The sequence below is a fragment of the Oreochromis aureus genome, linkage group 7, assembly GCF_013358895.1.
Source record: "Oreochromis aureus strain Israel breed Guangdong linkage group 7, ZZ_aureus, whole genome shotgun sequence".
In the NCBI taxonomy this organism is placed as follows: Eukaryota; Metazoa; Chordata; class Actinopteri; order Cichliformes; family Cichlidae; genus Oreochromis; species Oreochromis aureus.
In genome coordinates, this window is record NC_052948.1 from 32,085,286 (window position 1) to 32,100,662 (window position 15,377).

The following is a 15,377-nucleotide window of genomic DNA, read 5'->3' on the forward strand; positions in this document are numbered from 1 at the left end:
CGTTAGAACAGGCTTTTCCCCGCAGCACGCTGTGTAATAAATACTCATAAAGAAAACGGCGGCTGTTACAACCTATGTCTAAAAATGTATAGTTTCATGCATCAGTTAAAACACTCGACTCCAGGTACGCGACGCCCAGCTGGAAACACTTCACGCAAGTCGAGCTGCCCGACATTCACAGAATTTACAGAAAATGTTACATTTTTGTGATTTATATCGTTATCGGACGATAGATGTCTTAATATCGGGATATGAGATTTTGGTCATATCGCACAGCCCTACCCAGTAACACCTCAAAGGATACACAACCCACAGATATATATGCCCATATCAAGATACACGTGCACCCGCACACACATAAACACACATCAGCATTATGAAAATATTGGACAAGAACCCATTATCAGAGCTCTACCTCCTCCCTGTACCCAGCAAAAACCATACCCTTGAACCGCAACTTTGACCCTAGCATCCTCATCTGTCACGCCAACCCTCTGCATGTTCTCCTTCACTACATCCATGAATCTTCTCTCTGGTCTTTCTTTTTTCCTGCTGCCTGGAAGCTCCAAATTCAACATCCACTACTTACTTATTTATCCTTACTAAAGTGTGCATGTTGAGATGGGTTTTATGGTGATGTTTCATACCTTGTGGGACAATAAAGTAATCCTTGTGGGGCAATAGAGTTAATGCTGTCTAATATATAAAATATTAAATGGGATAGTTAACTAGAGACCTTAACAGGCTGTAAGCATCTGTATTTTTGCTGTAAATTTAGATATTTTAACATGAAAGTCTGATGATGATGATGATGGCAGATTCAAAAATTAAGATTTTTAAAATGATTCCCTGTGGAATTGAGGTTTTTTTCTAAATCAGAGACAATCATAGCTGCAGTCAGGAGTATATCTGTACAAGACGTATAGTCCAGATAGTAGACACATCAGGGCCTAATGTGTGCTGCTTTTAACACTAACTGTATTGAGAAGTGTTGCATGTACCACAGGTGGTCATGAGCTACACTGGAATTTAGTTGTGTTGAGATTTTGTAGGCCATATGTGTCCTAAATACCACAACACCCCTGATATTTGGCCCATATAAGGCAAACACACTCACCCCGAGTCAGTTGAACCAAAGAAAACTACAAAGGGTCCAGATTTAGGCCAAACATTCAGAACCATGCAAACATCATGAGCCATATGCCATTTCTTTATATTTTGCTAGGAAAATGGGAAAATAGGTACAGAATTTTATTGAAACATTTGCAAGCACACATGGAAATACACTATATAAGGTAAAAACCAAGCTTTTACAATTCTAATGAGCTTGAAAGTCAATATTTGGAACAGACCATGAGGCAGACCCAAGATACACAGCAGAGATTATGATTCTATGCTGGGGAAAGAGTTGGTGATGGATGGATGGATGGATACGGCCTGATTTAAGCAAAACACTAGTTATGTTGGGTAAAATACAAAATAAACCCAGAGTTGAAAACAAAGTGGTTCAAAATTTTTAGTTTATCAGTCTAGTTATGTCTCTGGCTAAGACGGAATCTTGTCACAAAATGACAGTCTTATTTTTGCATTTTTATTTCTACAGCAAAGGTTAGAGAGGAAGAGAAGTCAGGTGAGTGATTTGTCTCTTTATTGAACTCTTATTGAAATGATGGACGTTAAATACTGGACTGTCTTTAAGTACAGATGTACAAATAAACAGTCGTGATGATTCATCTGTGGCTCCCATTTGTATGTGTGTGTGTGAGCAGATGGATGATTCACTGGCCCACAGAGTAAAAGCAGAAACTCATTTTCTGTGTTCTCATTGTTCAGATAACAAAAGGACTCACAGGAGTTTTTCATCTTCCAAGATCATGTGACCTCCGACCTCCCCACTGTTGTTAACGCCACAGCTGACCCTTTAAACTGCAGCTCATTGAGCGCACTCTCTTATTGTTGTCCGACCCCTTGTGGCGTTTGATGAATGTCTGAATTGTGAATGCGATCAGAACAGAGAAGAGGCATGTGGACTGTCCTGTCTGAGCCTGTCAGACCTGAACGCAGCGGAGTTTGGTTTATTTTAGCCGGCAAGTTTTGATTCATTGCAGATTAGCCAGATCTGCTCTGGGGGAGAAAGTCAGCGCAGCATGACTCGGTTCAGGTCAGAAAAAACAAGGTCAGAAAACTAAAAAAACCAAACTTTAAATGCATTTTTGAAGCTTTCACTTCGTCTTTGCTGACTCAAAAAGATACAACTCTTCCCATTTCCCTTTCATGGGAGGTTTTTATTGTGAAATATAAAGGTTACTAAAGGTAACCCAACAGAGATCAATAAGTGACTGAAAAAGGGAGTGAATGGATCGTGTGTGCCAGTTTGGCATTAAAAATAATACCTTAGAACAGCAGAGCAGTGACTATGACATGACTCATAGTCTCTCTTCATTGTTTATTACCCAGCTTTATCAGGGATTGGTCTTTGTTTGATGGTTTAAGTAGATGTGCCGCAACACATCACTGAAATATTCACCTTTTGTTTTCTAACAATGCTATTGGTTCAGAGCCTGTTAGGACACAGAATATGGCAGGTTATTTTTTTATATATATACACCTGGCTCCTTGGCATAGGTGCAAGCCAGATCTCTTGGATTCAACCCAGGAAGATGCAAAAATCCCTTCTTGAGAAGGAAGGGTATAAAAAACCTGCCAAATCAGACAATCAGTGACCGTTTAGGAATAAGTGAGCAGCTAAAAGTAGATTTATGTTTTTAGAGCTACAGATTCCAGAGTTCCATTTAATTCATCACATGAAGGTGGTCATAAAGGCAGCATTTTGAAATGAAGACCTTTGCAAGGATCATAGACTAGTTTTATATATGGATGTGGCCACTGGGATATCAACCAGTGGCCATTTTTTGTTTTTTTAGCCGCTGCCTTGTATGGTTTTTGGAGCCCGAAGTAACCATATTTGGATAAGAGGGTGGTGTGCTAAGTTGGATGTGCTGTATGACAAAACAAGCCTTATTATATGTCCAATAATTCCATTAAAAACGGCCCAAAAACCAAAACCAGGAACTTGATTTTAATTAGAGGAGGTGAGGCCTACAGCGGTCTGTGCCTCTACTCCTGTCAATCAACCCCAAATTTAAGTAAGTGACTGATTTTTAGAAAATTCCCCTGAAAAGTTTCTCTAAAGCAGGAAACTAATCATAGAGACCAACTTATTTTTCATAGCAGGTTTTGACCCTTTTTATTTCTAATGTAGATTTGAACACTTCAGCATTGCAGTCTATGAGGGCTGCCTCACTTTTAGAGCCAGCCTCAAGTGGCCATTAGAAGAACTGCAGTTCCATGTTGGCTTCCTTGTTCAGCTGCAGATGGATGAAACAGAAAAATTTAGTTTAACTGTAATTTTCTGTATATGTTTTTCTTCAGGGAGCTTGATCCGGGATACATCGAAGAGTTTATGCCTTCAACGGCTTCTCTTCCTGCTCTTCCTGCTCCTCCTCCTTCTCCTCCTCCTCCTCCTTCCTTTCCATCGCCACCACCACAAGAACAACAGCAACAAAAAACGCACCGGTCATCACGTCACAGCCCACCATGTTCGGCAGTCCAACTACGCATCAGAAACAGGTAGGAGGTGGCTGAAAGCCTCCATCAACTCACCTTTCAATCAGCTGTGCCCTCAAACGGCAGTTGTTCAATCATTTCTTGCCACCTGTCTGTCTTTGGAGTTCTCCACATGCGGCTGTAGTGTACAAGGGTTTTCGATCGTGGCTTCTTTTTTCTGCCTTTCTAGGCAAGAAATATAACCATGGAGAAGAGTTTCTGTTCATGTGGTTATGATATAATTGGCTAAAATTAGCTCGCCATCGATTAAATTTTGGGATTTTTGGCTCAGGCTCTTAGGATCAGGATTAGGATCAGGAGCTGTTTGAGAGACAAAAAAGGTACTTTAGCACAAGCTCTCACCTTTTTAAATCAGTTGCATTAAAATTACTAAGAAACTTAATTTATAAGAAATATTTAAAGGTACTTTTTGTAATTACCTACTGCAGGAAAAGATCAAACTTTTGATGTTTGAAAACGCTGTGCCGGGAGTTCGCTGTTCTCGCCCCGGCTAGCTATTGAGCTGTTGGGTAACAGACGTATCCGAAAACGTTGGAGCACTTTTGTAAATATGTGATGTCTTGATAAACCGAGCAGATATTTGAAGTTTACAGAGCTGCATTCTCGCCTGAAAACATCTTAAAAGTTTGTGACCCAGAAAGATTAATAAGAGTAATATTAAAACTAAGTAGCGGCCACCATTGTTGGGAAGTGGAACTGGCTGGGCCCCGCTATGAATTTTGGGATATAGTGGGCCACGAAGGATACACCCGACCCATCCTTCGAATCTGGGGAAAAGGAGGACGCATTTGTCGGCCGCATTTGGAGGAGTCTACGAATTTGGACAGCCTTCGTCGCGCTGCTGTGATGTAATCGGTCTATAAATGTGGCCTCAGGAGGATGCAGCCTATGAATTTGGACACCCCTATTGTAAGCAAGAATGTTTTCTTTTGCCTGGTTAAATAAAGGTTAACTTGACTCAGTGCTGCATCTTGTGGCAGAAATTGGTATTACATTGTAGTACAGTCTGGGCAAAGTTTAACTTCTGTTGATATCGCTTCAACATAATACAAGGACATGTTAGAGCTGATGGCTTTGGTTAATTTTGGAAACTATTTTTAAATGCAGAAATTTAGAATAAGAAGTATTTTAATGTCAGTATGTAAGTGACATCATACACATTTAAACAAAGAGGGCCATAAAAAGAGAGGATGACAGTGTGCATGTAATCATGGCTACAGCCATTGTGTTGCTCACTGGGATTTCCTGGCAACTATTCATGAACACTTCCTTCCAGAGTCAATAATTCTCCCTTTATTTTCCTAAATGTCAGTTGGGTTTATGCCATGCAGGTTAAAACAGGAAGTGATGTTGGCAGTCAGCTGAGGATGTCTTCGGCCCCGGTGTTGGGATGTCCTGCATGTGTTTCCTTTGGGTGTGATATTTATTGCGATGTCCTGTTGTGTGTTTGTGACCTTAAAAGTCAAGCTCAGCTCAACAGGAAATAAAACTGTGTTGTTACGGTAATCGACAACCAGTGACTTCATCAGCAGCATCATCTTTAAAGCAGCTTCCTGTAATTTGCGTAAACTCTGTGATGTCATCAGCTTTGACCATTTTGTTCCTATTTTTTTCACAAAATTCAGACAGTGTTGAAGAGCTCATTTACAATAAACACTTGAAACGATGTTCCTGATTCTTACAGGATTTTAATTTCTTTGGAACTTGAATTCAATCTGCAGGAACAACTTCTAAGATAAGCTGCACTTTAATATCATCCATCTATTTACTTCCGCGTATCCAATTCAGGATTGCGTGAAGCCTATCCCAGCTGTTATAGAGTAAAAGTTGGGGTAGACATTGGGCAGGATGCCAGTCTGTCACAGGGATATGGGCAATTTAGATTCCCTAACTACATGTGTTTGGACTGTGGAAGGAAGCACAAACACAGAGAGAACATGCAGAAAGTCCTGGTCTGAGTGGTGGATTCAAACCCATGACCATCTTGCTGTGAAGCAACAGTGCTAACCTCCTGCCCATTTATATATCACTTATGAATCAAATAATAATCATTTGGTTTATTTCTATATGATAAAAAAATAATTGGGGATTGATTTCACAATCCAATACAAAAATAGATTTATCTCTTAAAATTTTCATTTGCAGACCTCAAGGACCTTTGACGCTGAAACCGCCTTGTCGTTTTAGTGTTATTTAGCTCTGCAGTCAAAGGTGTTTAGTTTAGTCTGAGGTAAACTAAAGAACTGACGAATTATCTGCGGTGTGGACATCCATCAGTCTCTCGCGACAACGTCTATAAACACTAACACCACTACAACAACAACACAATACGGAGCTCAGTTATTTATTCACCTTTCAGTCACTTTAATTTTAAAACTGTGTATATACTGTATATTCTGTGTATTTATTATCTCACTCTTATTGCCTGTTTATGCCCTGTTCTTATCTTCAACGTCTTGCTGCTCTGTTGTATCTTAATTGCCCCTTGGGGATAAATAAAGTCTTTCTGATTCTGATTCTGATGTTCTGGAAGTATTTGTGTGTCTGTAATTAACATCACAGACTCAAGGGGGTGCTAGTGTGACTAAGCACAAGCTTGCACACCAAACTGTTTTTTTCCCTCTCTCTCCCTTTTTGCCTTGCACCGTGTGAAACTCATAGTTTCATGACATATCCAAGACTTTCATTGGGAAAGGGTGGCTGGGGCTCCACAGCAAACTTCCTGCACATGCTTTTGAGCATGGTGCCTGCAACAACACGGTCATTAAAATGTACTCCAGCAGTAGTCTCAAGGAGCCAAATAAACAAGCATAGTGACTCCATTCTCCCACAATTCCCTGGGCCCTGGGTGGTTATCAAATGCCACTGAGTGGTGCTCGTGTCTTATTGGTCGTCCAGAAACAGGAAGTGGGCCATCAGAGTCCCATGAGGCTGGGTGTTAATCTGGAGAGGACAGACAGAATGATTTATAAACACACAGGCTCTATGCCTTCTTCATCCCTCTCTCCCTCATCTCTCCTACAGTCTTTCCCTTTCTCTTCACTCCTTTTTCCTCCTCAGAATATTTCTTTAGTTGAATCACCACATTTTTCTGAAGCAACATCATCACATAGTTGCTCACATACACTACTCTAACACAAACAACTCCCTCTCAGGCACAGCTCAAACACAAACAGAGCAGGCCAGTCAGTGCATGCGTTCACCTCGATCAATCGATTTGAGGATTAATCATACCTCATAATCTCCATTTGGCTTCACTCTGGTTTACTTTACTTAGGTTAACTGCTGGGGATTACAATAAGGCATTATAAGGAAGAGACACAGCACTCAAAGCATCCTGAATAGAAATCTTTGGTTGGTCTACCATGATGTCATGCGTCCCCATTCTGAAGCCTCGTGATGAGTGTTTATGACGATTGGATGAACCAGGGGGCGATCTGACTGTGTAGTCTATCTTCCTTTCTGATACTGGATAAGCCAAAATTTACAAAATGGACTTCACATCTGACCCAAAAATAGCGACTAAGCTCATTAATTCATTAGAGAGGTGTTTACTGAGGTCCCATAGAAGTCTATAGTGGCCTTTAAAAATAATGCAGATTTAAACCAACACAGGTTTAAATGTGGGCTTCAGTCTTCAGGTCTGACACTACACCTGTCTTTGACTCTGTCTGTTGCTGTGGTTGAATAAAAAAACCCTCCTAACTCCTTTTCCTCATCACTTTACCTTAGCTTCAATGGAAAGCACCAAGGGAGTAAAGAAAAGGTGTGAAGAAGAAGGTATAAGGCATCTTTGGGATACAGCAGACTCGTGTAAATAGCATCCACCATCACATTATTAACCTGTGAGGTCTTTATTGCTGATGACCCGTATCCTCTCTAACCCTATTTTTGCCTTTCTCTGAAATATAGGATTAGGACTGGTATCATCACTGATCTGATAATGACTTACACCTCAAGGGGTTAAACTGAAAATGCGACTTAAGCAAACTGAACTATTTTAAACCTAAGGCAGATGTTCCTTATCCATAACTTGAACTAGTATGGCGTTAATTCAGAGGCATCAAACCAATCTCTGAGTAGGTTTCAGGTGTTCTAATAGACTCAAACGCACCTCAGCTGAGTGGAAACCCGAATTATTGTTTTTCTTGCATAGTGTGTCCAGTTATACAGTTTAAACAGACACTGGAATAGTTTCTAAGGGTCTAATAGTCTATAGGGACATACCCAAAACAATGGAAGGAGCTCCAGTGGTCCCTGAGTGAGCACATTAACTGAGATATTGTGTACTGCTATTCTTAGTCTGTGGTTTGCAGTATTTTGATTAAATACCAAGTGATTAAATTGTTGATTTTAAAGATATATAAAGAAGATATATATTTAAGATATCTATATGTGTGTGTGTGTGTGTGTGTGTGTGTGTGTGTGTGTGTGTGTGTGTGTGTGTCTATATATATATGTGTGTGTGTGTGTGTGTCACAAGTGTGTTTTGACACAAACACACTTGTAACACAAACTCTCTTCAATTTTGGATTTTGGGCAAGTGAGAAAGCTAATTATGGGCTGGAACAATTTCCCTCGACAACAGATGGTCTCTGTTCAGAAAAGCACACACACTCTCAGAGAAAATTAAACATTTATTTTTTCTACACCAAACAGATGCTGTTCCAATAGTTTTAAGTGAACAGATATAATATATACTGCAAACTGATTGAACTTTTCAGTCTTTTATAAGACTGGACTTAAACAATTTACTTGCCTGTAGTCTATCCTTCAAGCTATGGTTGGTGAACATATTAGTATTTACTTAATTACACAGTATTATAATTATTTCAGAGTGGGGGATGGGGGGGATGGCACCAACCAACAGTTTTCCATCCATTTCCGTATTTGAGCTAAGCTAAACTTAGCTGAATAAATAAACTGTGGAAACAGAGGACTTGCTAAATTATCCGTTTCATTTTTCCTTCCTCAAACACACAGTTTAGAGATTGTTGTCCTTCTGCAACAGAAATGTTTCAGATTAATTTTTAAATTCCTTTGTTTCATCAGATGAGCATTAGCATGTAAAACACAACCTTGGCTACTGAGGTATAAACGATCTTATAATTATGGCTTCTTTTTAACCATTACTGTGATAGGGAAGTGGACAAAAGATAAGAAAGCTGTGAGGAAGACTAGGTAAAGAAGTGCAGTAAATGGCCTCTGGGATGGATTCAAATCCTGGCCTCTGCTTTAGCTTAATGACATATAGAGCTTGCACATCCCGTTAGCTTGGATCCTCACAGTTTTAAATTGGTTTATTTGTCATAGTAGCTGAGATTTAGCTTCTTTTTTTTTTGTTATTATTATTATCATATGGTTAGCTGTTAGGTCTTATTAAAGTTAGCTTATCTTATCTTAATAGCTTAGAATTAGCTTCTTGGTTCCATTAGGTTAAAATTATAGAGTGCTTGTTAGATGAGAGTTAACATCTGTTTCTATTAGATTTCTCTCTAAATCTTAAAGTTGCTTTTATATAAGTTAGCTTGGTTCAGTTTTTTTTTAATTTAGCTTATATTTTAAACTATTAGTTTAGCACCTAGATCTTGATACACACAAGACATTTATATTTAGGTACGCAGCCCACAGGTTCTAGTGAGGCAATAGCAATGTAGTGTGTGGCACAGTCAGTTTTGCTATCTTGATAGAACTATATGCTGTATTAATTATCCAAACTATATTTAAAATATGATTTTAAATATGACTTTCAAGCTCATGTCCGCTTTATATTCTATCTTTGTATGAATAACTACTTGTGTGGAGCTGAATTAGGATGCCATGCTCCCTAAAGTCCACTACTTTCTGATTGACTGACCTTTTTATACATATGGAATGGCTTATTACTGAACATATGAATCTGAAGCACTGGTGAAATATACAGATATCACTGAAGATTTCCATAGCTTCTCTCATGCACACAGCTCTGCAGCATTAGGACAGAAATTTGAGTGAATTTTTCTAGAACAGAGCTGCAGGTCAGACCGTCCTTGGCACCTGATTCAGACACTACAAAGGGAGAGGATTTCCTCGCCGCCTCATCATCCCTTTCTCTCCATGATCTCAGATACATCTAATGACATTCCCATGACACGTGACTCCAAGGAAACCCAGTTGTAGGCATCTGCTACCGAAGTGGGAGGAGTTACACTTTCATTCACCTTTTGGTTAAACCTGCAGCAGGTTACTCATCTTTTAGATATGAAAGCTTAATCAAGAATATACAGAATAACATCAGGGATCCGAAACAAACACGTATTTGCAATAGTGCAGGGAAGGTCACCTTCCTTTAGGTCATCAATAATGTCTATAAAGAAGTTTTACTGGTCTTAAAAGAAATTACTGCTACTAAAGGAAGGATAGTCCTCAAGTGTTATCTTGGGTTTCTCGGGAAGCTAACTTGGATGCAGTGGTCCTTGTTTATGTTGAAAGGTCCTTGAGAAATTATGGGATGTCTCTAAAAAGAGTAAAATAATCCAAAGGGAAGAAGACTTCAAGAAGGGGTCTTGGAAAGAGATAAGGGTGGTTCTTAATGGAGATGGAGATCTGAAGTAGCTGGTGTACTCGATGTACTGAAGGAACTGCTTCTTCCAGGGGCTTTCGTTGCTTCAAACTGGCTGGGTTGGTTTATTGTCACCTACCTTGCCTTCATTTTCATTTCTATATTTCCTATTTCTATACTTAAATAAACTAGAGTTTTTCAAGGTTTTTGGATGGTAACCATTTATAGGGCTTACTGTGCTTTTTATGGCTTAACAAAAACTTTAACACAAATGTCCAGTGCAGTTGGATCAGACATAAACCTTTATTTAACCTGCCAGTTCCTTTAGTACAAAGTTCAGGTGAAGGTGGATTGCGCCAGTGTGCAAATAATGCAGGCAACTAAAGTACGTGTGGTATTCCTGGTTGTATTTATAGCAGTGTGATCTGAAACACACTCTCTCCTGTAGACTGTTACATGGAGGGGCGGGGGGGGTAACAAGTACTGTTAACATTTGTTATTTAGCATATAATAATGTCTAAATTCCAAGGAAAACAAAAACAAAATGCCATTGAATAACCTCTGGCTGACCATCTTCTTTTGACAACTAGTTTTGGTTGAAAATTACTTCCAAAATCAAAGTTTAGGGGATGTCAAACCTTGCCATCCACCGGATGTGCTTTTTTTAAAAACATTTTTAACAAACTCAAGTTTTTTTTACAGGAATTATATTATCCTTGAATATTATCCTCCTGAGAAAATTAACAAACTCAGCAAAATTCTCCACAAGGGAGACAGAAACTGGCAACCTCCATTTTTATCCTAGTGAAGTAACTCACCAAGCTCCATCACCATGGGTTTAACATGCTGACATCAGGAGCAAAGAGTTAGTGGATGTGACAGTGCAACAATGCAAGAAATGCATAAATATAGCATTAAAAAAACAAAGATGTGCATTTTCTTTTACTGCAGTAACATTATGAATATTTCATTCCTTTTAAGAGATTATGACTGGACTGGAAACGCCAACATATTTCTGCGTACGTCAGAGTTATTGCTGTTTTACCTCACCCAGTTTGGACTGGTGAAGTATTTTATTGCCAGCGATGACATGCTGCTAGCAAGGCTGAAACATTAACAAACCTGTTCTGTGATAACCTGCTTAATGAAAAAAAAGCCTTTTAAGTTTTTAACTTTCCCTAACCTCCAATCAGTGATCCTTAACCTTTTTCAGTACGTCACCAGTCCTTCTGAAAGTGATCCCCCGAGCAGTCAACAATAATGGGTTCGTTGTTCACATTAGGACCACATGCTGCATCATGAGACATCTTTCTCCCTTCGGCTTCAAAATCCATTTTTGCTGAAGTGTGGTCAGCAATCTACTGTTTTCAATAATTCTCTCTTTTTCTGTTTATCTCTTCTCCCTTTTCTTCATCCTCTTCCTCACTGTTCTGGTCCTTTTCCCTTCCTCTCTCACCTTTGGACTTGTTATTGTTTATTTCTCTGCTTGCTTTGGTTGCTCCTAATTTTATTATCCTTTATTTCCTGCCTTTGACTCTGCCGAAACTCCTTACTTTATCTGGCTCACTAGCCCTCTTTCTCCTATCAGTTCTTTTTCATACCTACTGTCTCCACCCTGATGGTCTAACCAAACTTTATCTCCCTCCATCCTCCCTCCCTTTTTTGCTACTCATTCTATCTCGCCATTTCTCAGCCTTCCTCTCCCTTTTCCTCCCTCCCTTCTCTCTCTGTCTCTCTCTCTCTGTCTCTTCTCAGATTCTCAGTGTCTCTCTACTCATACACCACATCAACAGCTACTGTCCAGACCGAGCTTTGCCAGGGATGTTTATTTCATGCTTTTATCATACGGCAGCCTAATGACGCATAATCGCTTCATTTGCTTAACGAGCTGGGAGCCGGGGGCCGACACAGCCCGACTCGACCTGATCTGCCATCATCAAACTGAAAGTGGAGCAAAGAGGCAGATCTGAGAGTGGGATAGACAGGCGATAGAGACAAGACTTTTTGCAGAAGTTTAGATGGAAAACAGGAGCAAAAAAACTCCAAAATAGGGCTGTTGGATAGATTTGTTTTTGTTAGTTATGAATAGACGCAAGGTAGAATGGAGGTAAAAGGTGGAAAAAGCTAAAAAGTACTTCAGAAGTTAAAGAAAAGTATGTCAGGAGAAGAGAACCAATAGTTGGAGTAATGAATTAAAGTTCAGCAAAGTAGATTTTAGTTGAGAGTAGATTTCTGTACGGGATATGACATTTTGGCAGTCTATCAAAGCATGTAGTTGAAGTTGAGTGGAGTTCAGTAGAAATTGGTTTTTAGAAAGACGTTTTTTTAGAAGGAAACACATCAAAGAGTTCCGAGGAGCAAAGGATAAACTGTCTGGAAATGGATCTTCTCGGGACTTTCTAAAAGAAAAAGACGAACCTTGGGAAGTTTTAAGGAGAAAGCAATAGAGAAGAAACTAGAATAACGTGGACTGTAAGTCGAAGCCATGGAGCTGCTGGAGGCATTCTATCGAAGGAAGCTCAGGAAGAAGCAGAAGAAACCGGAGCTGGGCCGGTCAGACGGGGCCCTGTGTCGGTCACCATCAGAGGCCAGCGTCAACAGCCTGGCGACCGGCCTCATCTCCAAAGTCCTCAGGTTCACCTCCAGGTAAAACAGGGTCATGAGTAATTTATGTCCTCAAAGACGAAAGACAGGTTCATGAAAAAAGGCCAGAATTTGGTTTGTTTGAGGTTAGGAATGGTTGCGGTTTGCTAAAAGACTTGTGATAAAAGTTTGCATAGTTTAAACAAAAATCAAGCTTTGCATGTACACAGTATTTGCAAACCACAATCAAGAGTCAAAGAGGATGAATGGATATTTGTGAAGATTATTTTCTGGAATTTTTGCCTTTATTGGATTGCGTGGCAGTGAAAACAGACAGGAAACTGAGGAGAAAGAGCAGAAAGTGCATCTGAGAGATTGTTGTAAACTTAGCTTCATACTGCTGTGTTGCTTATTCAAAGATATTGAAGTTGATAATTGTAAAGTAAAACCTTAACTGATCAGAACGTCTTAATCCATCTATAAAAATTCGTAAAAACGCAGAGACTTGGAAGACGAGAGAAAAGTCATAAATCTAACTTGTGTTAAGTTGCAGGAAGCCTGAAATGTTAATTGCTGATAAATCTAAGAAAAACTGTAGCCACCTTTAGCCACAGCCCAAAGAATCTCAGGAATCAAACAAAAAATCAGGTTATGCATCAATGATTTGGATAAAGGTTACAGCCAGATTTTCCAAGCAAATACTTTCTGTGTGAACATCTGACTCAGCTTTGACATTTAGGCCTGTGATATAACCTTTAGCCACCTACAGACGTGAAAAATTAAATAGAGAACCCCATTGGTCACAATAATAACCTATGTGCTGAACCTGGCAAGAGTGAGAACTCCAGCAGAACCACTTTTAGGGAAGAGCAGCCATATGAAGCCTAATCAATTACTTGGACATGACCTTGAAGACTGAGACATTAGATTGATTTGAAAGTGCCATCTATGATCTGGACATAGTCTCAGTCACTCAGGCAAAATTTTAGACCCTCTGTCTTGATGTTTATGACTTGCAGTAACATTGACGATCTCACCAGTGACCTTTTTAGGGTCTCAGAATCTTCTGTTTGCAGATTTTCCATCTGAATTCCTGCATACAGAAATTGTTGTTGGAACCCACCCTAAAAAGAAATCCTCCCTGTTCAGTAACATAGTAATGAAGTTATTTTATCTGGTCTCTTATTGGAGTTTAATTTAATTAACGATAGTCATCATTTTTGGTTATAAAACGGTCACAAATAAGAGGAAAATAGTTAACTGTATCAGTGCTTTTATTTTGTGGAGCATTCATGCTTAGTGCCACAGTCACATCCCAAATAAAGCCCCCACCAACGAGTCAAATCTATCAAGACCAGCTAAAATGAGAACCATAAGTCAAAACCAGCAGGACCTTCTCTAAGCTACAACTAAACGAGAACTTTTCCTGAGGTTTTAAACCTAATATTGGGATTTGCTAAATAATGTTTGGTGTGTGAGCTTTGAATCTTCCAAATAACTGCAACTGACTTTGTAAATTTCATGGGAAAATGATAATACCATCTTACTGTGAACACAGGGCCAAAATGAAGTTAAAATAAAAAAAACTTTGTTATACTTTAGAATCAGAGTGAACTTCAGTACATTCTCTGCAGAGCTAATAGAAAGGGTGTAAATGTGTATATGTACATCAGCAATGATAAAGTGTTGAGGTATTCCAGTCATGTCCTGTCATTACCCAGGTTCCTGTGGTTCAGAGACATACAAGCTTTCATGTCTCTGTCTCCTACTTAGTCAGATAAAATCATTTCCTGTTTATCTGTGAGCATAAATACAGAGCAGGAGGATATGTCATATATGAGTATCGGGAGAAATTATTTTAATGTCAGTATCTCTGTAATCATAACTCATCTGCCAACACGTTCAGAGTATGATGATGGTGATGTGATAAAGTTTAGCCCTGCAAACAAAAATATGATAATTATCCCTGAAACAATATCTGTGTTTTTTTAACCAGCTTCAATCTTTACCTTGATTTAGTGTGTTTGCATGTGAGATTCAAAAATAAATTGTGAGAAATCACGACAGTCAAGACACCGGTTTATAATTTTTACATTCTGGCTTGTCTGTGATGGAGTCCATTATAACATTTTTCAACCTTAACCACTTTATATGCTACTGAGGAGCTAAACTTTGATTTTGACTCTGTGGCTGTTTTAACTGCTCTCATTTCAAGCTTAACTTTATTAATGTTGTAATCTGCAGGTAACAGGTATGCAAAGCTTTAAAATGAATGTAGATGCAGTTTCTCCCATCCCGAAGGTACTTTGCTAAAGAAATCTGCTAAAATAAAAGATTGTGCCATTATGACACATCCACATAGCTTTAGTTTTCACTTGTTCTTAATTCAGTTTGACTCTGTCTAACATAAACCAAGTCATCATAGGTGCTGCCACTGATCTGAACTCTAAACAACCACCCAGGGCATTGTAAAGCTTGCATTTTAGCCACATGTTAGAAAGATGCTGCCTGTCAAATAAAGTCTCATGTTATTTGATCTAACAGTTCTTCCAAGATTTTCCTTTCGGTTTGAAATATACTTAAAATGTCATAAGATTATAGAAATGATCCTAAACTTAATCCTAAA

The 15,377-nt window shown here is 39.1% G+C and overlaps 1 protein-coding gene across 3 annotated transcripts in view; it reads left to right on the top strand.

Annotated features, from left to right (window-relative positions):
* The window catches only part of shroom3 (shroom family member 3), a 67,510-nt gene that overhangs the window by 23,800 nt on the left and 28,333 nt on the right, over positions 1–15,377 (top strand). For 2 of the 3 annotated variants that reach the window (XM_031728491.2, XM_039615697.1), the window contains exon 3: positions 3,433–3,630. In XM_031728491.2, the coding sequence (XP_031584351.2) occupies positions 3,433–3,630 (198 nt within the window). Of the gene's footprint in view, positions 1–3,432; positions 3,631–11,817; positions 12,815–15,377 lie in introns of those variants that run through there. The other variant, XM_039615698.1, reaches the window with a different exon arrangement.